Source organism: Hoplias malabaricus, chromosome X2 (genome assembly GCF_029633855.1).
Source record: "Hoplias malabaricus isolate fHopMal1 chromosome X2, fHopMal1.hap1, whole genome shotgun sequence".
Lineage (NCBI taxonomy): Eukaryota > Metazoa > Chordata > Actinopteri > Characiformes > Erythrinidae > Hoplias > Hoplias malabaricus.
The window spans coordinates 10,501,905-10,526,473 of NC_089819.1; the positions used below are offsets into that span (position 1 = coordinate 10,501,905).

A 24,569-nucleotide genomic window follows, 5' to 3' on the forward strand; every position below is an offset into this window, starting at 1 on the left:
CTGTGCAGAGCCGAGAGATTTGTTTTACCCACATTTAAACCAAACGGAAGGGCAGATTTTCATAATGTAGTGGAGTAAACAGTAAGGGAGGCACGGTGGTGCAGCAGGTTAGTGTCGCAGTCACACAGCTCCAGGGACCTGGGGTTGTGGGTTCGAGTCCCGCGCCGGGTGACTGTCTGTGAGGAGTTGGTGTGTTCTCCCTGTGTCCGTGTGGGTTTCCTCCGGGTGCTCCGGTCCAAAAACACACGTTGGTAAGCTGATTGGTAATGCTCAAAAGTGTCCATAGATGTGTGTGTGTACCTAGCCACTGCGTTGCAGCGCTGGTCCCAGAGCCCGGATAAAATGGGAAGGGTTGCGTCAGGAAGAAGAAAAAGTAGATTATAAATGTAGTGTAGTGTAGTGGATTTAAAGTAAAAAGTCACCCAAAATGAAAATACTTAAGTACAGAAAAAAAAAAACTTAAGTACAGTAACGAATACCATTTACTGAGTTACTGTCCACCTCTGCTTTGGATAAACCAAAAATTACACTCTGTTCAGGTCTTTTATTTTTGAACATTTTGTAAAACCATTCAGAAACAAGAAGAAACAAATCATAGAATCTTTAAAAACTGCAACTGTGATCATACAGGTAATATAAATGAACATAAATAATCACAATAATCCCATGGACATTGGAATCTGTTCTTTTGGTCCATAACACCTTGAAACTAAAGTGGACCTTTGATTACCAATAAAATAAACGTGTTTCAAAAGTTCATCATTAGCTGCATGGTATGACTTTATGCATTAATTCAAACAATAGTAAATACAGCAGTGGATTATTCTGAGGTCTGAAATGTGGCACTGATATACTGATGCAGTTTTGATAATGGAAGTGTCTCAGTAGTGTAACCATTTGTTTTAAATGACCAAAAAAAATTATAAAATGAATATAATATAAGATGTAATATAAGTCATCCAGAGTGGTTTGAAGGGAAATGCACTGCATTTCAAAGGGTGAGATTTTTTTTTTGTTTTAAAAAGTCATGATAGGATCCATGAGTCACCACGTATGTGACACAAATATTTACAATATATGAGTACTTACATTTATTTTTCAGATTTTACCTATGAATCTGAAAAAATACAATTAGCCTTACCTGCATTACAAGTACCAATCTGCAAGGCATTGTTTTTAAAAATACATTTATGACCCAGGCCTTATCACCAGACTATCATAAAACAATAAGCCAGACATCAGGCGTTTACAACCATTTTATGTAATAGCCTTCTTTGTGGCGCTTCTAGAGGCAGGTGATTTAGATAATCTGATTCTTATCAATTTTGAGTCTTTCTAGAACACATTTTCTAGAACAGAGCCATTCACATCAAGCAACTCTGTAGGACTTTACCTCTCAACAAGTGAATTAGACAGAAATTTAGAAATGGGGGTATTCCCCATTAAAGTGCATGATTGATGGGAGAGCAGCACTATTTCATCATTTTAACTGGAGCCATGAGTTATCCCTTCCCTTGCTCTTTTGAGGAGGATGAATATCAGAACACAATGAAAAAAGAATAAAAAACAAAACAAGAAGGAAAAAGTTTAAGATGCAAACAAAAAGAGACGGTTTCTAAAGCACTATTCAAATGGATTAGTTTTACAGAGAGGTTTGATAATGCAATTATTAGCAAATTATCTCAGATTTTAGACTTGCTCCAATCCACCTTAGACTGACTGTATGAATAGAGGAAATATTTACTGCTAGGTAACTGACAAATATACCTTTAATATTAGCCTCTATACCTGGTTGGTGGAGGATGGTGGGTAATCCCTGGCTTCTTTGCAGAAAACTAGCATTTGATTCCCTGTGTATGTAAGAACACCATGCTACAGCAACAAACAGTCATTGGACTAGACTCACAACCCTACATATGCCTACCAATGTAACATAATTCAAATTGAAATTGGCTATGGATAAAAAGATGGAAAAATGACAAATTCTGTCAAACCTATAAATCAATGGGATTTAAAGGGGTGTAATTGCACTGTAGAACATGATAGGACATTCTGAGCTAAAACTAGCTTTTAAATGTTGCCAATTAACATGCACTGCTAGTTTTTTTTTTTTTTAAATGTAACCAATAGAATAAAACACAATGGAACAGATGCGTCTAATATCTCAATGCTCAGTGTTAAAAACTGGATAGAGGGGTTTAAAGCCCCCAGCAATGGACTGTATCAGTGTAAACTGGTTCTCAGGAGTGAAAGAGAATATTAATGCAGAGCTAAAAAATATTTGGAACAGGCATTAACACGGGCATCAAACTGTACTGTGCCCTCAGCTTAATGCCGTTTATCCAATATCTAATGTAAAGCCTTCACAGAACAGTAAATGCTGTCCCTAAAGAAGAGATGAGACAAACTCTCTTTAACTTTTGAAGAGCAGGTGCTACAACGTTTGTATTTCTGTGAAAAACATTCCATTTGAATAGAACGCCTTAGCATGATAGGACATTTTGGTAAAGGATTCAACAGTAGGACTGTTTTCAGGCTGTAAATCACAACAATACACTGCCACTTTCTGTGTAAGCAGCTGCTTTTCTGACTGCGTACCTTGGTTCCCTCAGTTGAGAATAGGGGCTGTGCTAGATTAAAAAGGAATTCTTCTACCTCAGGAATGTGAAAATTTGGAAAAACAATTAATGAAATCTAGCAAAGGCCAGACAACATTATCAGGGTGAGATCATGCCAGCTGGGACTGATGCCATATCTCATAAATTGTTAGCATTTTTGGCTGAAGAATTCCTTCAATTTCCTGAAAGGCGTACCCACTCAGAACGTCCAAACTCCAAGCTGTCAGTTTTCAAGCCCCTGTTGTTCCACTGTGACCCCCTGGTGTATTTCTGTTGTGGTCGGTGTTAGCTGGAAGCTGCAGGGCGGTCAGCCTCTAGGTCCGGACCTGGAATTTGCCAGCCTTAGTCATGTACTTAATGCCTTTGAATGGTTTGTATTTTTCGCCGTACATGTCCAAGCGATTTACCTTCAGGCCTTTGGAACAAAGAGAAAAGAGACCACGTGTCAGAGGAGAATCCGTACTGTACAATATGTTTCCATGGTGACTCTTGTATAGGTATGTGACACTTACAGGCACACACTGAACTGGGCAAACCTCATTTGCATGTGAACCCATAGACCTGTGGGATTAGGAGCTATGGAGTAGTACAACACCGTACACCGGCGACACCTCGTGGTCAAACAATGGTATGTCATGAATGCACACTAGTGGGGTTTTATGATTGTAATAACAGTATTCTGGATGGGTTAGGCCATTCAGTCTATCAAATGACTTTTGAAGAGTATTGCTTGTATTTCACAAATTAAAGCACCAAAGAACATTTGAGCACTTTTTTGAGGTTGAAAAATGATTACTGCTTTTGGTAATAACCCTTCCTCATGCCTTTGTAATAGTGTAATACCCACTGAAGTTCTTAATGTAAACCAGGTACATAGCTCATATTTATATTCATTTCGTGTACATGTATTTTTTATGCTTGTTAATTTAACTTTATTAAGTAGCTCTGTACATTTCCTTATTTTAGGCAAATACATGTGTCTGTGCAATATTTTGTGTTACGTTTATGCTGCAACTTACTTCAGGATCAGTACAGGGTTGTGTTATCTTACAAAACTCCAATTCAGTCTAAACCTCAACCTTGTGCTTTCATTCCCTGGCCACTTTTTAGAGCCTCCTACATAATTATGTAGACACCCCGTGTAATTAGTGAATACAGCTACTTTAAGGTACACCCATCCCGGACACACACACATTCAGTTGTGTACACACAACTTGCATAATCTCCACTGAAAATTTCAGGATGAGATGGGGTGGCATTTTTGATTCAGAAATAATCATCTGCATATCAGTACACGATCTCACCAAAGCTCTTGTGGCTGAGTGCCATTAAATCCATTAAAACATGAAATGTTTTAATTGTTGTGTAAAGTCTTTTCTGAAGAGCTGAAACTGTTACTGCAGCGAATAGGGGACAAACCACCTTTGAATACCCATCATATCCAAAGTACCCTTTGATGCACAAGTGTCAAACAAACTTTTGCCTATATGGTGTATACTTTAATGTTCCATAGAGTTGACTTATGTATTGATTAATTATTCATGCTGCTGTAACATCTGTAAAGACATAACATGACCATATATATTTTGCTATGCATACTTGCCTGGTTAGTGTAGCTTTTTTGTCTAATGTATTTGCCATGTATGTTTATTGCCTTGTGTATTTATTCAACAGTGTTGTTTTTCTGGACTTTATGTAGATCCTGCGTAATATTCTGTTGTTATTTATTATTTATCTAATATACACTGAGGAATGGACATAAAATTTAACTTGTGATTTCAGCATGAATACATTACATCTTGTCATTAGGTTTAATAGATCTGACCAAAGAAAGTGAAATGCATTCTGTTTGTCTGTGTATAAAGCTGGTGGGTTTGTTAATGAAGTACCTGATATGGCAAGTTGCTGGATTTTGAACTGGATGTTAATTGTTGGGTTCTCGTCTGGTTTGGAGGCTCCGGCCTGCAGGCTCATGGTACCCTTCAGACTGGGCAATTTCTGGGGGTTAATCTTTCCCACGTCCCATGTCAACAGCTGTACAAATAAACACACACAAACCATCATTACATTAATATTTACAGGTTTCAGTGCTGTACGTTTGCCTTAGTGTCACTGATGATCTGTTACACACTGCTGTACAGGATGTCTCAAAATAGGGAAACAGAAATGTGAGAAAGCACCTGTATAAAGTCAGGTGATCAGATTATATTTATATTCATTCATTATCTGTAAACACTTATCCAATTCAGGGTTGCGGTGGGTCCAGTGCTTACCTGGAATCATTGGGCGCAAGGCGGGAATACACCCTGGAGGGGGCGCCAGTCCTTCACAGGGCAACACACACACACACACATTCACTCACACCTACGGACACTTTTGAGTCGCCAATCCACCTACCATCGTGTGTTTTTGGACTGTGGGAGGAAACCGGAGCACCCGGAGGAAACCCACGCGGACACAGGGAGAACACACCAACAGTCACCCGGAGCGGGAATCGAACCCACAACCTCCAGGTCCCTGGAGCTGTGTGACTGCGACACTACCTGCTGCGCCACCATGCCACCGCAGCGCCACCCTGCTGCCTATATATATTATATATTATATTTATAGTTACATTGAAATACATTTGCCCTTTCCAGACACTCAATGACACTTTGCATTCAACATTGCACATTGCACAGAATGGAAGGAAATGGAGGAAACCCACACAGACATGAGGAGAACATGGAATTCCCCCAGATTGGACTTGATTCGAGATCCAAGATCCCAGGGCAGAGAAACAAACATGCTAACTACCAAGCCACCATGCCACTCAATTTCAGACACAAGCTGCGGGGGAACTTGTACTACCTAACGTGTATAAATACAGAATGTGTTATTTCTGCTTTATTGTGTTGATGACAGTTTGTGTTACAACTGTAACATAATTAGGCCTTTGTTAAAAGAGGGATTACATATTAATCAAACTTTGTTGTCACACAGTGTTTAGTACAGTGCACAGCAGCCTTCCAAATAGCAGACAAGGGTTTAACTCTCTGCTTGGGCAGGAAATCACACTATAACGTTAAGTAACAGGGCAAGATTCATTTGCCTTAATCTGTAATGTTTTTAAATATCCCAAGATGCTCTGGCATCTGTCAAATGCAGTAAGTGTAATTAAATAGATTTTGATGGGGTTAAATATTACTGAGTGCACATACCACATAGTACACTCTCAGTAATGTACTAATTAGGGGTGGGAGTCACAGGGCATCTCACGATACGATATTATCGCAATACATTGCCCACCATGATGATATTGTAATACTGTGATTCTGTGAGACTCTGTATATTGCTTGACAATTGTCTATAATACATCACAGCATCTGTGTAAACAAAGAGGGTAAGTTACACTGAAATATGCAAATACCTGGATTTATGTATTTATTGGTGTCAGTTTCACAGCATTTGACAACCAATATGAAACAATGTACAGCATAGCTTAGCTTGTTCGAGTCTCTCTAACACATACACTGACGGCAACCCTTAGAAGTGTGTCACCATTCCAATGTTATATATAATAACCATAAACGGTCATAAATTGGAACAGTTCTGCTGTTAAACTGTCTAGGCTGAATTTGATTTGCACCACCATGTGAAGTAATGTAGCAGTGAATTTAGTAAGTCAAACTGGAGGGCGAGTCTTAGGGAGTTTAGAAAACACGTCATATTTGACGCCACTTATTCAAAATGTATTGCAAACGAAAATGATACGATATATCGCAGAAGCAATATTTCGTCCCACCCCTAGTACTAATAGTGCATTAATAATCAAGAAGTATAATTTTACTAAGTAACTGTAATGACGGTATATTCATACCTGGCAAAAAATCATTGCAAATGTGCAAAGGATGTTATTTCAGAAATACAAAATTGAAAAAAGGACAAATTTCAATACAGAATGTAAATCCAACGTAACCCATAATGGCCAGGTTATTGTGCTTCTTTTGAAATAAAACAGCCCAGTTTCAAATGCAAGCTCCAGGTGTGTGGGTCCATGTGTACCTTGGTTACAGGGTCAAATGTGTAAGTGCCCTGTGAGGGGTTAAGGCTGGTGTTCAGAACTCCACGGGGCAGCTGACTGCTGACTAACACAGACTCCACCGCCTTTCCCATTGTTTGCTTCGGCCCCAGAGTCAGGTCAAACCGGCCCTGAGAACTGCCCTCACGAAACGTGATGTTGTGCTTCACATAAACAGGAATGGCCACCAGACTAGAGACATAAACATAGACAGAGATTTCAAAACTAAGTTTTACAGATACCAGCAAAAATAAAGACAGGAGAAAGAGATTAGTTTAGTCATGAATACCTTGATGCTTGGATTTTTAAATTAACATGGTACAAACCTTAAAATGTAAATATGTAAGTGTGCAATTTATCATTCACTTTTGCACAAGCCCAATGTCATGATGTGCTTTTAAACAATCAGCAAATTAAGAGTAATTGTGCATTAAAATATGCAAAATAGTGTCCTACACAAATGCAGGTAAATGGTTTTGTGTGTAGGATGTGCATAAAGTTTATGTTGGAAATTGACATTTGCTTGCTGACGCTTTTATCCAGAGCGACTCACAAAAGTGCTTAGTGTTCACACAGAATATGTAACCTAGCTAGTACAAATAGATATGGGTCCAGATTTCCTCTGAGCTCAGATGCTTGTCAGAACAAGGGCCAGTGCTGAGACATAGAAAGAACAAGTAGTATTAATGTAGTAAGTGCAAAACACAATACAATCGAGTCAGTGCTCAAGCCTAGAAAGAAAAACTAGTCAGCGGTGCAAAAAGAGTCTGTTACAGTCAGTACTTAGATTAGTTTACAATACAATATAGTAATAGCTTAACGATGAAATCAATTCACTTTGAAGCAGTTTCAACGCATTAAATAGAATGTAAAGGGGTTCAAATGGTTAAATAAAGTAAGAGAAGCATGATATCTCACTTCTGTGAGCTGACGTGGTAGGAGAGCAGACGGAAGTTTCCATCTGGGGGAATAAAGGAGAGAATCCGCTCGGCTTCCCAGCGCTTAAACCGCACACATGGGTGGAAACTCACATCATCCAACAGACGGGGATTCTGAGAAAGGTGACAGAGAGGAAGATTTAGAGTGAGATATTAAGTGAAAAAAGATAAAAAGAGACAGAATGGCAGAGGGAAAGTGATGGAGGGAAAAGGTTAGAGAGAACAAGAAGAGGGAGAGAAAAAAAAGAAAACGAGAGACAAAGGAACTGAAGACTAATACAGTGAAGAAACTTACCATAAAGGACAAAGTCAAATCAGGCATCCCAGTCAGTTTCACACAAGCATCAATCACCCCCTGGATCTCTGCAGTGATAGTAGAACCTACAGAAGATATAATGGAATACTTATAGATATGGCAGTTTACACATAGCTTTAATGTAAAAAATATATATATATACACAATAATAAACATAATAATATAAAGTAATTTCTACATTTCATTTTAAAGCAGTGTGAAGTTTGATACAGCAGATTCAGACTGGGCTAAAATTATGGAGAAAGTCTGAATGTGAATGTACGCTTGCACAAATCCATGCAAACGTAGTCATATATAAATTGTACATTAGGAACAATGTCCAAACTTTCAACTTGGCGTGTCCAAATATATATAGCAAAAAAACGTGTACACACGATTTCAATTCCTGAACGTAACGGTGGATTTACCTGACTTATCAATAATGGCATCGATCTCTTCCACCACATCAAAATAAGCTTCATTGTTGGTGTATTTGACTCCAGTGCGTCGCCATGGCACCACAGAGAGCTGACCTGTGGGCAGCTGCTCCCCAACATTAGTGCTTCCTGTTTTACAGAGAAAACACAGCAATAAAATATCAGACACAATGTGAATCGAGATTTTCCCTACAGGAACAACTATCCACACACTTCTATTGCTAAAAAACAGGTGGTATTTTTTGCCAAGTTGCATTTCTTGAAGGAACAGCAGACTGTTAAGTGACACCAGTTTTACAAAATACTCAGAAGTCCATGTATTGTGATGGTTTCTCATGCAGTGCAGTCTGAGGGCTTGAAGGTCATGCTCATTCAACAGGGGCTTCTAGCCTTAGCCTACAAGGATTTTCTGAGATCAAGAGATTTCTCTGGGTTTCCTGAACCTTTTCACATTATTATGTAAAGTAGATGGTGAATTACCATCTTGCGCTGAGAAGTATTCTTTTTATAGCTTTGACAAATTTCTCAAACCATCTTTACCTAAAAAACCTTATATGTATGCTCCTTTTATAAAAAATCATGATAACCTTATCAGCTGTTATTTCACCTGCTTACTGTGGAATGTTTCAATAGTATGTTACTTTAATATTGTGTAAACATTTCATTCTTATTTTGCCCCCGTCCCAACCTTTTCTTTGGAATGTGTTGCAGACATCATACTCTAAATTTGTTTATATTTACAAAATACAATCAAAGTTGGTTAAAAATGTTCATTGTACTTTGTTCAGTTAAACAAAGTTTAAAGTGAATGGACAATTCAGATTCTTGTTTTTATTTTATGTTACAAAAATATCTCACATTTTCCAGAAATGGAATAAAAAAAAAAAGGTTTTGAAAAGATGTTACAGTGTTGTACCAAAACCTATATCTGTTTTCCCTATTTTTATTAATTTTGCTTTTTAATGCCACTTGGCCTTTTTGTTGTGTCAATATTTCATCATCATTAAGTGATGTTTTGTCACTAAACAGAAAAAGAAAAGTAGTAAATGACCTGTGATGGTGTTAACCACAGTACGCAGGATGGTGGGAGGTTTGATGAGCTCTTTCAGGATGTTGGACTCTGTGGCCAGAGGGAAGCCATTGTCCAGCATCTCCTCCAGCAACTCATACACCACAACCACATTGTCTTTGATAGCTGCTTCAGTACACACACCAAAATAGTCCTGAGTGTAAAAAACAGGTAGAAAGTGGTCAGCATTTGAAATAATTCTGTATGCACTTTCATGATACACAACATGTATCCCAACATTGTGATGTAGTTCACTAGTAGTCCTCAAAAATGGTTTTAGTTCAGTGTTACCCAATACAACTCAACAAATCAAAAATAATCATGCTGTTTGTTATGAAACAACATCCAGCTTAATGTGTTTGTTATTAAAACCATTCTCTAATCCTATATTTTTCTGTAAGTTAAAATACATATAATCAGTATTTTATTCAAATAGAAAATGCTTTAGATTAAATTAGAAAGATTATTGTCATTGTATACTGTCACAGCAACACAACAAAATTTCATTGGCACTTCCAGCCCAAGAAAAGTATTCAAAGTATCAAAGAATAATCAAGTAATGGTCAAGTAATAACTGACATAAAAAGAAACGCAACATAATAACATGACAGTAATAGTCATCCAGTTGTCCCTTCTCTGTACTGACTGATATAAGTTCATATGATTATGATCAATAGCTCCAAGCCCATATTAATCTAGTCTAGTTTCCCTTACCTATCACAAAAAATAAAGAACAGAATTCTTATTGAAGCTGCTGAAAACTGGTTCAAACATGACTCAAGAACATCACCCTATGTGTGCACACAAGTAAAGTATATGTCCAAAGGTAAGAAGGCATCTCTTGTAATGAATGATTTCAGCTACTTTAAAGTGCAACTAGTGTAGACTCAGACAATGCTGTGTAGAGTTTGTACAATCTCTACACAAAAGCAGTCAATAGTTTGCACTCAACATGCACAATGCCAAACACAGGGTACATTTTTGGCTGTTTAATTTAACTTGAAAAACTGCTTAATCATTTATGCAGCAGTGTTTCTCCTTTCAGAAGCTTGTCTGAGATGTAACTAAACAAACCTGAAAAGTGTCCACGACGCGATGGAGAAACTCGATTACGAAGAGCGGAGGGACCTCACTCTGGATGACAGCCACAAAGTAGATGCGGTGGCGGAGGACGCTGATGAGGTAGTGATGAGGGGTGGGGATGACCGGGGGGACATTCTCAGGTTCCGTGGCACGCTCCTGAGCCTCAAAGAAGTAATCACATACTGAACGGCTCACCACACTCTTCCAGTGCTTCTCCAGGAATATGTCCCCCGTAGCGTTCACGAGGAACAGACTATGGATCATCTTTACAGCTTTGCAGCCTGGTATCACAAACACAAGAGAACACTGTTACACCTATAGGAGTATGAAAAATATAATGTTGAATTTTCATTCATCTTCTGTTACTGCGTCATCCTGATCAGGGTCACGGTGGGTAAAGAGTGTATCCCAAGTCATTGGGCACAAGGCAGGAACATACCCTGGACAGGGCCCTAGTCAACTGCAGGACAACACATACTCACGCATTCACTCACACTCCAAACAATCACTGGATTAGAAACAACTGCCTTGTATCTGCACTCAGTTTTCATTTTATCAGCTCCACTCTCCATACCGAAGCACTTTGTAGTTTTACAGGTACAAATTGTAGTCCACCTGTTTCTCTGCATACTTTATCTTCATTTCACCCTGCTATTTAAATGGTCAGGAAACCCAGAGGACCACCACAGAGAAGGTAAGATCATCGCTGTCCGATTAAAACCACATACATCCCAAAATAGCTTTACGAGAGAAGAAAAAATATTTACATTTCAATGAAATTGAATGTAAAAAAAAATTATTCTAAGTAATTTCCAGCATATCTATTGGTTCATTCATCATTTAATTTTCACACAACATAAATAATAGCTGCTACATAAAAGGATGTAGTAAATAAAAACCAAAAACTTTAAAAAAAAAATGTAGATACATGAGTTTAATTAGGGCGGAACGGTGGCGCAGTCACACAGCTCCAGGGTCCTAAAGGTTGTGGGTTCGAGTCCCTCTCCGGGCGACTGTGTTCTCCCCGTGTCTGTGTGGGTTTCCTCCGGGTGCTCCGGTTTCCACCCACAGTCCAAAAACACACGTTGGTAGGTGGATTGACGACTCAAAAGTGTCCGTACTTACTATATAAAGGTATAACTGTGATTTTTAAGTCCAATTGTGTTCCCTAAAAGTATATTGCATTCTTTTCTCTATTATTGAACTGCAAAATAAAAAAAACACATATAAGTCCAGGAGATAAAATTGGGTGCATGAAATAAACACAACTTTAAAATGTAAAATTACCACAGAATATGGTACAATCATGTTCCCTAACTAAAGGAACTGAATGTGTGGTTTTGAGAGTACAACCACAGTCACAGTTTTTCTGAGTGTATCTAGTAATAAATCTAGTCATAATTCTTAAATCTTAAATGCATGATGAGTACATTTATTTGGCCCTAATGTAGTAACTCTGGTGGGACAGTCGTCTCTGTTGTGCAAGAGGAAACTTAAACTCCCTTATTTATTATTGAAGAGCATCACATTACCTTTGAGGTGGACAGGACAGAGGGCAAGCACCTGTGTCAAATATATTTCCGAATATATATTCATCAACAACGGAAAATAATCCACTTGTCATTATTTGTCCAAAATCAAACAGTCACCCAAACGAACAAAAATACATTTCCAAAACGTCCCTTTACAGAAGAAGGAAAAACTGTCTTTATTTTTAATGTAAACAGATTTTATCCAAATTATAATAAATTTACTTGAATGTCCTAAAGGGAGACACATACTCATCTTAATTAATAATCCACAAACCTCCCGTTTTTTCTACATCCATTTTCTCCTGCCTCTGTTCTCTCCATCACAGGACCGTCTTGTGACTGTTTTGACACGGAGCTGAGGCCGGCATTTTAGTCGCCACACTAAATTAAAGGTGGCTTTTAAAGTGAAAAGGCGGATACGGAATAAAGCACCACAGTCAAATCTATGCGATAAGAGAGTGAATTTCGGATTACGACTATTAAACTGTAAAAAAAAAACAGTCCTCAAACATGGAACCGCTGCACCATTTAAGGTGGAACGGGCAGATTTGAATAAGGCACTCACCAATTTCACTGATTCGACAAGCATTTAACAGACACCTCCATACACATTAATCCTGAACACCAACGTTTCACAAGAACGGTAAATGCTTACAGTATTCTGCGGTGAAAAGCGTCCGCAGCTTTCGCTTCTTCTCAATATTCAGCGTAATGTTCCCCGTTATTCAGCCCAGTGATTGTCATTTGGACAGACCAACAGCAAGACGCGTTTCTTACTTAGTCCCGCCCCTCCAAACAAAAGCAATTGGTCACACAGGCTTTAGCAGTCCGTTTGACCTCACAAGAAACACGGGCTGTGATTGGTTACACAGCTATGAGCCATTGCTGACATTTTGTCTGCTGCAGAGAAACCAGAGGAGTCCGCTGACACGGCGACTGAATTTCTTAATACAATTTAAAGTCAACAATTAAACACAAAGTATTAGTTCACCAAATATGCATATTATTTTCAAGACGATATGTCTAAATGTCTTAAAAGTGGCGTTTGGATAGTTTTGTCTTACGTGAATATACATGTGGTTCAGATTCATTTCCACTGACCCCTTCTCTACTCGTCTGCATCGTAAAAGCCCCACCCCACACGCTGATGTGATTATAGCTCCTCAGGTTTATGACAACAGAAACTACTCAGGCTGTCTGAATTCACACAAATGTAATTTGAAATATTCAATGATTATTATTTGAAACATCTTTAATATCTTGAAAGAAACAGGCAAGTTAGATTAGGTGTGGGCGGGGCGGGGTCTTATTCTCATTAAATATATTGGTCCAATCCTACATCATCCACTTTTATTTACCTTTCTGACACTTTAGTATGGTAAGAATAATACAGAAAACAAGTGAAATGGCTCAACATAATTTATTTTTGTTTCATGTTAAAATGTACAGAGTTCTTTGAAAGTACTTGCTAAGAAATAAAGAAAAAGAACAAATAAATGGAAATACATACAGGGACGAAATAGAGAGGAGAGATGATGGCAGGTGTCCTGCCACTGCTTTGCTTTCTCTCCATCTACCGCGCTCTCTCTTAGCTTACAACTCACCATGTACAATTACAAAGGATACAAAAAGGGAAGCAATATAAACAGACAAACATACTGAGCTCATTTTTACATGCCTCTTAAATGTAAGGAAGTCATCCTATACACACACGGAAATAAAAAAAAAAAAAAGAAAAAAAAAGAAAAAATTAGGGGAAAACAAAAATAATGACGAAATGACCTTTAGATATTTGTCGTTTCCTTTTTGTTTTAAAATAGCATTAATATACTACACAAAGATAGAAAACTCTAGAGATGAGATGGAATGGAAAGGTTAAAGGCATCTTATTCACTAGAAGTGAGCTGTAATTTTTTTAGTTTTGAATTTCTTAATAATATTACCCCAAGAGTTGAGCTAAAAAATATGTATTGTTTTTTTTCCTGAAACAGAAGTGAAAAAAATGACAGTACCAATATCCATGTCAGAATTTTTTGTTTTATATTATAGAAAAAACATTTTCTCTACAATAAGTTTGCTAAAGTCAAAAAGAGTCAGCTTGTGTCATAAAAGAAAGCTGCCCAGTCTGATAAAATTCAGAAAATTAAAAAGAAAAAAAGAAAACAAAATTCCACACAAATAACATATGAAAACATCAGGTCTTCAGAAATAATCCTCATACTGACATTGAATACTGGACACTGAATACATAGGCAATTCACTGCCCCTTGTCCTATACTGGTAACCGTCCCTGTACGACATGCACTTGAACTGAGATGTTGGCGCGTCTTGTGTGCGCCACAGGGAGTCTTCCACATCTCCTTCATTGCTAAAGGCTAACACCTCCGTATTCTTAGCAGAAGCGTTGACAGTCTGACTTGTGTTGTGACTTTAAGGCCCACTCCAGCCATGGTCCACTGCAGTGCATTACACCTGCAGTGTTATTAGGGCAAAAGGGGCACAGACATAGCGGTCATTCTAGCATGGTGGTTGTTTTAAAAGAGAAAGGAAAACAAAACAAAGAAGCAAAAAATCCCTTCCACCGTGTAAAAGAAAAAAAAAAAAATAATATTAAAAATAAAATGTAATTCTCCCTTGATTCGACTGCCCTCTAGTGGAGTGTGACAAAGGGTGCTCACGTTACAGTTTGGGAGTCTGTGCTGTGAATCAGGAAGTACCAGAATATTTACATCTAGGAGTTTCACAGGCGCTCTTGCCCAGTCCGCCAGACTGAGTTTGGGACTTCCTCTCATTACATAGGGACATACAAATACACAGCAGAACCTCTGTGTTCTTCTGCTGATCTTTACTGAACCTAATTCATGCTGTCCTATGCTGAAAACTGGGAAGACACGGATTACTGGATGCTTTTCATGGTGTCTTTGTGATAGTTCTACATCACGCACACATAGAAGTGCCTCCACCTTGACTCTGAAGTGGCTATAGAAATGTGTGCGTGTGTTTGTGTTCCAGAAGTTTGATAAGAGCAAAAAAAGTGTGGATTCCCCAAAGGTATAGCCACACACATATATATTTATATATATTTAAACTTAGCATGAGGCTAGACTGAAACACAAGCAGTTCAACTGTCATTCAGAGAAAAAAAAAAATAAAAATAAAAAATAAAAAACAAAACCAAAAAAAAAAAAAAAAAAACCCAACATATTTAAAAATAAACAAAGATGGTGATAATTAATTACTTAATAATAAAAGAGCAAAGCCCATCTACAACTGTTTTGTCATTTTTTTTTTTTACGTAAGGCTTCCTATGTCAATTCCAAAGACCGTGTACATGGTTCAGTACACATTATGTCAAATGTAAATTTGTTTCTCCATTCGAAAATGTAAGTCCTCCACACAACAGCTGTTTCTTCCTCTGCTCTGCAAGTGGATGCCGTTGGAGGAGAGAGAGTGCACCCCCTTTTGGTACATCGCGATACATGTTTGCTGACACCAATTCCCTGGCCTGGTAGGCTCAGAGCGTGGCTCATAGTAAACCAAAAACCCCCTGGACAGAATTTAATACCACAACGCACACCCTGCAATCTCCTATCCCGCCACAAACCAGCTCCTGTCGCCAAGGTCATGGGAAGGCTCTGAAAACAATACAAAGTGTATGCGAGTCCAGTTCCTGCATGGGGGAGGGGGTGTTTACTGTCTTTTTAATCATGATCTCCTATCTCTGCATGTCTTCAGTTGTCTCGCTCATCTACTCATGTAAGGCGACTGTTTGGGGACTCCAGCATAGCTGTGGTGCGAGGGCCCAGCATACATCATGTTGCCATGATGATTGGGCTGCATAGGCTGCTGGGGGTATGCCTGGCCTCCCATCATTCCCATTTGCATCTGCATTGGATATTGGGCGGGCTGGTTCATGTAAGGTGGGTTGCCATGGTAACCACTGTTCATCATGGGCTGCGGCATGCGGTAGCCAGCCGACATTGCCGCGTTTAAGGGGTTCATGTTCATGGAGTTGTAGGCAGCCGGAGTTGGCATAAGGTTGGGCATCATGCCACGCTGCACAGCTAAAGTCCTTGGGGAGCCCTGCATGGCCACAGGGCCCGAGCTACGTCCATAAAGCTGCTGCTGGTGTGGAGAGCCGGCAGGTATTTGGGAGGCTTTGGAGCGGATAGAGATGTGGCCTTTCACTGTGGCCATTTGCCCCTGGAGACGTTGGGCGTGAGGTGGCGGAGGAAGGCCAATATTCGCTCCTGGCATGTTGCACTGGATTAGAGGAGAACCAAGGTTCATGGAGCCAGAGCTGAGGTTTGGGGGCGGGGTCATGGTGGCCTGGGCCTGTGGAAGTGGTGGGTGAGGGGAAGAAGCGAGCTGAGCCAAACCAGGGCTGGACAGAGAGACACTGGTGGCATAGGAAGTGACAGCAGCTGAATGAGAGTAAGGCATGGCATGGGGGTCCATGATTGTGTTGGTTAGCTGCTGGAGCTTGGCTAGACTGAAGGTGGCTGATGGCTGGGCATAGCCTCCAGCACCGAAGTCCTGGCCCATTCGGTCATAAAGGCTCCGACCACTTCCGCCACTCCCTGCACTTTCAGGGATCTCCATGATCATTGGTGTGGAGGCGAAGCCGTTTCCGACACTGCACTGGGATAAAGGCTGTTGCTGGGGTGGCGGGGGAGGTGGGGCTGAAGGTGGTGGTTGGGGCTGAGGGTTTGTCTGCTGCTGCTGTTGCTGCTGGGAAACTTTCTTCTGCTGCTGTTGTTGCTGGCTAGCACTAGGAGGCCTTTCAATAACACAGCTCTGGGGAGACTTAATGCCACAGCTTGGGGTGTTTGATGTTGGTGGAGGAGGTGGAGGTGGAGGCTGAGGGACAGTGGCCGCAGCAGCACTGGAACCAGAATTGCCACTGTTTGGGCCAGGAGCTGCTTGCTGAATCAAACTGCAACTGCCCATGGCTATCTGTGAGCTTACTGCGGAACTGGAAGATGACAGTCCCGGGGTGGAGACAAACGAACAGCTGTTGCCTTGAGAGGAGGACGAAGATGGGGTGGAAGATGAAGAAGAAGCAGACGACGAAGCGGCAGCTACAGACACAGACATGCCACCTCCGCTGCCTCCACTACCTCCACTGCCCATGGTGGAGTCATAGCTGCTGGGGTTGTCATAGTTTTCTGTAGTGCTCTCGATGCTCCCTAAATCGCTGAAGCCGCTGTCCACTACCTGTTGCGAGTGATCTGAAACAGAAGGTACATCCATCATGGGCGAAGTTTCCATGTTTTGCAAAGATGGCGCTGAAAGTGAGCTAGGGTGCTCCGGAGTTATCTGGGTATATCCTCCCCCATTTCCCCCTCCAGTCCCTGTAGGTCCAGGCACCCCTGTCCCTGTCTCCATAGGGCCAGGGGTCATCCCAGGGCTGTTTACTGACCGTACTGACTGACTGGCTAAAGGGGCTATTGGCGGGTTAGGCATGGGGCTGTTATGCTGGGAAGCGCTGCAGTCTTCCACCATTGCAAGAGCTTCTTCTTCTCCCTCTCCATGGCTGTAATTCTGCAAGGTACGACAGGCAGCTAGAGTTTCTTCACAGTCCTGGTAGGCACCATGTTGTTCTGCTTCTTCGTCCTGGGCCTCTCCTTGCGTGAGAGACTGGACGGCCTGTACGGTCTCCAGGTCCAGCTCACTGCTGTGGTGGTCATGCTGATGGTGGCTACTAAGCTCATCCTTGAACTCAGAACTAGGGTGTGGGTGCTCAGTCTCCATCATCAAGACGGATTTGTCTTCCAATGGCTGAAGGTCTGGTGGTTCGGAAGGGACCGCAATTGAAGTTACAGTTTCTACAGCAGCAGCAGCAGCAGCAGATTCCTCCTGTTCCCGTCGTCGCTGTTCATCTTGGGAATCAACAGACCGTGTTTTAATTTCCTGCACCTCCTCTGCGTCATCTTCCTCTTCCTCCTCCTCGTCTTCTTCCTGCTTACTTACGTACTCCTGCGTCGTGCTTGTCTGCATGTCTAAAAAACCTTCCCCAGTGGTCTGGGGTTCCTCTTTCACAGGTGGTGACCGAGCAGGGGATGACTGTTCTTCCTCTTCTTCATCCTCCAGCTCTTCATCCTCATCATCCTCAGATTCCTGGTTCTTTCTACGTTTGCTGCTGCTGTCACTTTTCTCTTCTAGGTGACCATCGCCTTCATCATCAGCATCATGATCGTCACTCCTCCGGCTGACGGGGGGCGCTGCTGTTCTTCTGCTGACTGGTTCCCTGTGATCCTCATCATCTCTCTCCTCAAAATCTTCAGTGTCAGCCATATCCTCATCTCTGCTCTGAGGAACTCTGGAGCTGGAAGACTGAGACAAGGCACAAGAGGGTGGACGGCTGGGCTTTTCCTCATTCCACTCTTGATCTTGATCCTCCGCCTCCTCTTCTTCATCCAGCTCGGATGCCTGTGGAGGTTTGAGGACCGGAGGCTGAAGGTTCAAGTTTTTTGGTGGCCTTCCTCGCCTCCTAGGCTTGGGCAGGTCTGATGTTTTCTGGAGGAAATCATCTTCGTCGTCTGAGTCTTTGTGCTTTTCACTGTCCAGGTCGGACATTCTTCTCTTGCTGGATCGGTCCTCAGGTGGAGGCTTTTCCAACTGCAGCTGAGCCAACCTACCGTGTTCCAGCTCCTGCCTGGCAGCCTCCTCCTGGGCCCGCTGCAGGTAAAAGCTTCGAGGCTTCCTGCCAGGTTTCCCCTTGATCTTTTGAGGTGGTGGGTCCTCGGTGGACTGTGCTGTCAGACTACTGTCAGCAACCTCACTGGACTCACTACCAAGCTTTTTTCCAGGACGCTTTGTCCAGTGTGGTGGCTTGCGGCTCTTGCCCTTAGGCCAGCCTTTTTTCTTCTTCACCGGGGCCTCTGGGGTGACAACAGGTGGTTCCATCATCTCATCTTCCTCTGTTGGCTCTGGCCTCCTCAGGCCAGCAACTGGTTTCAGCACAGGAGTGGGATCTGGATGTAGAAGAAGAAAATTAAGTTTATTAACAACCGAAGTATAAAAATGCACTTAAACCAGTGGTTCAGTCCTGTCACCCTGAACGTTTCCTACTGGCATGCTTTATTAAGATAAAAGTGTGCATCTATTAGTTAATGATTTGCAAGAGATGTGTTAAGATGAGACAAGAACAAAAATGTATATAGTGTGTGCTTAAAATCAATACACCTAAATAAAATAATACATAAAACATACATCATCTTGCTATTTAACAAACATTAATGACTACACAAAGTAAAATAAAAGTTACTGTAACTTGTATTTATTCATCAAAATTTTAAAAATATTATGCAAAATATTAAGGAAAATTTGAAAGGCTTATATATTTAAAAACATTTCAGCTAATGATCAGTGCAGCACAAAAATATGTAACTTTAATATATTTAACATATTAAATTGATTAATTCAGGTTTTTCCATGCCCAAAATAAATTATGTCAAAGTATATCCGTGGGATTAAGGCAAACAGATCAACATGAGAAGTTCTCCCTCCGACACCAATGTACCAGTGTTTTGGATTACTAACTCTTATGGGTTTTAGACAACAAACACAGGTATTCTGGTATTCTACTGTAGACTTTCCTAAGACAGCTTAGAATTAAAGCCAAACCAAAATATTTTAATGCAATTTGCATTTAGAAGTGTTGAGCGTTAGTTAATTTGATTAAGTATATTCCCCTTATACTGAATGCTTAATGGAATTTGTATTTGACTGAATATAATCTGTTGCAACAATTTATTTTGAGGTAGTGTTTGAAATTTGAATAAGGGGTTGAATGCAATGTTTACTGCAGTACCATTTAGAGTAGAGTCAAAATTTCTGAATATTTAAAAAGTTGCTGAATAGTTTAACTGATGTATCCAATTAAGAGTGAAGGAAAATTAAAATAGGAAACAAATATCATCCTCATCCAGGAGGATGTCAGTGGAGTTTGATCAGTGTGTAGTATCTATTGACACATTTTTTATCATCATCATCATCTTTTCCACTTATCCATATCAGGGTCACTGTGGAAACAGTGCAAGCAAAAATGCCCAGACGTCTCTGTCCCCACGACTTCCACCAGCTTCTCCTGGGGGATCCCCAAGTGTTCCTAGGCCTGTCAGGAGATATAATCCCTTCAGCGTGTACTGGATCTACCCTGGGGCCTCCTTCCAGTTGGAGGCGTCTAGGAGACATCTTTATCCGATGCCCAAACCACCTCAACTGACTACTCTCAACACGAAGGAGCAGTGACTCTACTCTGAGCTCCTCCCTAATCACTCAGCTTCGCACCCGATCATGGAAAGTACGCCCAGCAACCCGTGGGAGAAAGCTCATTTCACATGCTTGACACGTTTTTAGCTCAGTATATTTGATGTAAATTTTCATATTTTCAAAATGTTACAAAGTGATGATATAACATGTAGAAAATGCTGGATAGATACATACATATACAGGTGTATACCTGCATAGATAAATGTAGGTTAACTTACCATCTTCATCAGATTCGGAGAGATTGGCAGGGCGGACTCTTTTTGGGGCAGGGTCTAAATGTTTGCGGGCAGGAGGGTAACAACGGAGTGCATTCCCAAATGGAGTCTCCTCCTCTAGTCGGGGCATAGGCCTCTCGGTGTCTGAGTCCACAAAGGGTTCATCCAGAACTTCTGTGGTCTCTGATATCGTTTCTGTCACCACACTGCTATGTGGATGACTGCGTTGCCGAACACGTCGTTTTCTCAAGGGTTTCTGGGAAAGGGGAAAATAAAAATGAATCACAAAAATATCTATAATTTTAATGCTGAATCCATTTGAAAAATTTAGTTATTCAGTGATAAAGTGAATAATAAGCAAACATATTGACAAGTTCTCAAAAAAGCTGTTAAATCTTTCAAAATCTGTTACTGAACTAACAAATATGTATAGCACTTTTCATATATAAATGCAGCTCAAAATGCTTTACAGAAATTTTTTAAAACAAAAATGCTTAAGTATAGCCCTATTTTACCTTTGGATGTGAGGTAAAGTAATTATTACCAGAGTTTCTCAGTAGTTTTAAAGATTCCAGAGCCTTTTACCTAATGTAATATGTGCAGTAAATTTAACACCAGGTTGTAATAATCCTGTCCGAACTGACATGTGAAATATATTCATTGCACCATATCCCGGGGTAAAAGGAGATATTTGCGGGTTCCCTCAAACTGTTTATTTCATCACTAAACACCTCCTCCATCTTCTCCATTCTTAAGTTCAGCGGCTCAACGAATCACCATGATCAAATCCACAAAAGGACCTGAAGTATCACTCAATGAAGAGACATTTCTGCAATTTTAAAAATCTCCGGTTCTGTCTGTGCTTCTAACTGCACAACTGTAGCAAAAAAGCACTCAATCTATGAGAGTGATTAAGTGAAATGACTGCCTATATTAATGGCTACCCAAGTATTACAACTCTAGAAAGGCAAACGATTCAGAGGCCTGCTGAGATATTTCCTTTTACCTTGCATTTGAGTCCTAATGTTGGCTTGGTCAGTACAGGTGGAGAACGAGTGCCCATGTCTTCATCATAATCATCATTCTCCTCCTCCTCCTCCTCCTCTTCCTCCTCCTCCTCCTCCTCCTCACTGCTCTCACTGGAACAGGACTCTTGGCTTGGCAGAGGATCATTAAGTCTTGTTGTCACAGGCAACAACGGCATGTCTTCCTCCCCATCATCACTTAGCCTGCGCTTTGGTCCCCTCTTTTTTCGTGGGGGGCGCCCTCTGCTGCGCTGGGGCGTGATTGCTGAGTGCTGCAGGATTTCAGTTGTCTGATCTGATGCAGAGTTTGGCTCATTGTCTGAGGTGAACAACATGGGGGGAGAGGTGGATGATGCAGTCACTTTATTCGCAGGAGATCTGTATTCCTCGTCTTCATCTTCCTCAGGTCTAGTTTTCCTGGGCCGCCCTGGACCCTGCCGAGGCCTGTCTTTGACTTTCCCCCATGGCCAGCTTTTGGGAGGGCGGCCACGCCCCCTGCGCTCCCCGTTTGTCTGAAGGGGAGAATGCTCAGGACTTGTGAGGCTATTGTGTATGGGGGAGGAAGGTTGAGAGCTTTGACTGTGGGAGAACGATGGGAAGCACTTTTTGTCTTCGTCTTCCTCCCTCTCTGCTCTTACATTCCAGGGTAGTGGAGGACTTTTGTGACTGGATTTCACCTACAATGCACAAAGTAAAGCAGTCGGGTCAGGTAAAGCCTGTTGATTTAACAGTGATAAAACTAAATCTAAAAAAAAAAAAAAAAAAAAAAAAAAAAAAAAAAGTTTATTTACTGACCTCTTTGCTGTTTTCCTGATCTCTTTCCTCTTCATCATCATCATCATCATCCCCTTCCCCCTCAGACACTACCGTGTTGGTGACAATGACAGGAGTCCATCGTAAACAGTCGGGATCAACTTCCAGCAGCCGTGGACGGGCCTGAAGCCTCGCCATGTGATTTGTCACTAGCTTCTCCCTGCGAACCAACACCAGCCTAAAATAAAATGAAAAGAATGAAACAAAAGGATTTTTTTTAATGATCATATATTGGTAAAAACATATTTATTTCAATTAATCAAACACACCCCACCCATACCCCTAAACTCCATTTTCATGTGTACAAGGTGCTATATAAAAATACTGTTTATTTCCATTCATGACTTTCTTTTGCAGCAGAATGTAACAATATCTAGTCACAATAAATTCACAAACTCCATGAAAAAAAAATCTGTTTTTCTACATTTTTACAGATAAATATATTTACACAGTGCCAGAAATCAAGTAGATTCAAACACATTTTTGCTGAAATTATTAGATGCAAAAGCTGTTATCAAAATATTACTGAAGTCCTTTCTCTCAAACATGAGGCGCTACAAGGTTATCACATCCTGATTATCCACATACTTGCTCTTTGCTCAATCAGGTGGTGATTATACAGCGATCCTGTCTTTTTTAAATAAATGTGAACCCAAGCATTTTAAAGCACATAATATTCTATTATTCATACTGAATTTATATATTTATTGTTTCCCTAAATGGCTTAGGAATTTTTCCTAAGTCAAATAGGAAGCGGGGTATATTTAGTCATTTGTCACATAACTTTGACCTCTGCTCTGAAAAATGTGCTAATTGTTTGACAAAGTTTCATCATTTATGTAGTGGCTTTATAATGTCTGTAGCTCACAACACTGGGACCATAGAGGTATTTGAGATTCTAGACAAGACTGTGATAAAATTATATTAAATTATCTTTTATACTGTAGAATTTTACTTATGACATATGCACTTGTGTGCATTCTCTCACCGGCCCCCTCTGTGCTCAAGCATGTTGAGATTCTGCAGTGTTGCTGTGATGTCTTGAGGGCAAATGCCAGTGATCTTGCTGAGTCGGCGGATGGTAAGCTTCTTGTCTTGCACTTCATGTAGACATTCAAGCACAACACTGCGCCAGTATGCCATGTAGGACAGCCGGCCGAGGTCAGACAGAGGCTTTTCCGGAGACCCTGGCTGGCCTTCTCGCTTGGACAACAGGTAACCTAAAAACAATAATAATTTATCAACCCACCACTGGCTAAAACTTAGATTGACTTAGAAGACTACCCCTTAATGCAAGTGACAAAAGCACAATCTCATTCTTTCTCGGCTCATTGAAGAATTCAACAACATTTCTTTCACTTTCAATCCATATCTCACTTGTGTTTTCAAGTGAAAAAGGAGATCATTTTTAAATACAAATTGATTTTGATGATGCTACTGTTAAGTATGCAGTTTTGTGGAAGGAAATAAACATCCTTTCTGTTCTCGCATTGTATGTCAAAACTGTAATTACGTGATTATAAATTTATATTCTGGCAGTAAAATTAACGTTAACAAATTAAATAAAGTAACAATGGATTCACCAGCATGTGTCATACATGCATTTACTCCTTAATGCATAGAAACAACAACCACTAGGTGTCAGTTTTAACAGTGGTAATCAATCCTCAGTGACAGTTTGCCTCTTACACAAGTGCATCTGAACTAGCCAATTAAAAGGGGGGGGGGAAGAAAATTGTTGGTTTGAGCAGGTGTTCGATATCTACATTTGATAAACAGAAGAAAATCTATTTTTAGATTATAAATAATTTCTCTGGGCTTTTAATCAACTTGACTTGTACTGTTTACCTATTTTAAACCATGTCAGTTAACTTGCATCTCCTAATGTGTTATCTACCATCACAAATTACATAATGAAACATTAAACACACACACACACAAGATAGAAATAGAGAGACAGCAAAAACATGTTCTGTGGTAAGACAAGTCCAAGTTTCAATTTGTTTTGGGGGGGAAAGAAAAAAATCCAGGACGGTGGATTCTTCATGCCAAACATGAAAAAGACTAGACCTAGATTTGTGGAAAAAAAAAAAAACAGAATCTCTGATGGGTAGATTATCTGCATATATGGGAAGGTAGAATTGAGGCAGAGGTTATATCTTTACTTTGGAGAAACGTTATGACTCTGTCTATGAAACCATGCTCTT

General features: G+C 40.4%; 2 protein-coding genes across 2 annotated transcripts in view; both read right to left on the minus strand.

Moving 5' to 3' along the window:
- Positions 1-535: 535 nt before the first annotated feature.
- On the minus strand, positions 536-12,782 carry LOC136676718 (AP-3 complex subunit mu-2). The gene is made up of 9 exons (XM_066653904.1): positions 12,688-12,782; positions 10,492-10,781; positions 9,400-9,571; positions 8,340-8,477; positions 7,912-7,997; positions 7,597-7,730; positions 6,663-6,870; positions 4,508-4,652; positions 536-3,033 (listed from the first exon to the last, which is right to left on the minus strand). Exons 2-9 carry the CDS (start codon positions 10,762-10,764, stop codon positions 2,933-2,935), a joined length of 1,257 nt encoding a protein of 418 aa, XP_066510001.1. The 5' UTR covers positions 10,765-10,781; positions 12,688-12,782; the 3' UTR covers positions 536-2,932.
- A 663-nt stretch (positions 12,783-13,445) lies between these two features.
- The window catches only part of LOC136676477 (histone acetyltransferase KAT6A-like), a 41,011-nt gene continuing 29,887 nt past the window's right edge, over positions 13,446-24,569 (minus strand). The window contains exons 12-16 of the mRNA XM_066653536.1: positions 23,351-23,582; positions 22,345-22,540; positions 21,531-22,226; positions 20,528-20,780; positions 13,446-19,009 (exon numbers count right to left, since the gene is read on the minus strand). Of these exons, the coding sequence (XP_066509633.1) occupies positions 15,777-19,009; positions 20,528-20,780; positions 21,531-22,226; positions 22,345-22,540; positions 23,351-23,582 (4,610 nt within the window). The 3' untranslated portion in view covers positions 13,446-15,776. The remainder of the gene's footprint in view (positions 19,010-20,527; positions 20,781-21,530; positions 22,227-22,344; positions 22,541-23,350; positions 23,583-24,569) is intronic.

Coding starts and splice junctions, on each gene's coding strand:
- LOC136676718 (XM_066653904.1), bottom strand. CDS start 10,764: ATGATCCATAGTCTGTTCCTCGTGAACGCTACGGGGGACATATTCCTG. Junction 8,478..9,399: donor TGTGGTTAACACCATCACAG/GTCATTTACTAC, acceptor TCTGTAAAACAG/GAAGCACTAATGTTGGGGAG. Junction 3,034..4,507: donor CCAGCAACTTGCCATATCAG/GTACTTCATTAA, acceptor TTTGTTCCAAAG/GCCTGAAGGTAAATCGCTTG.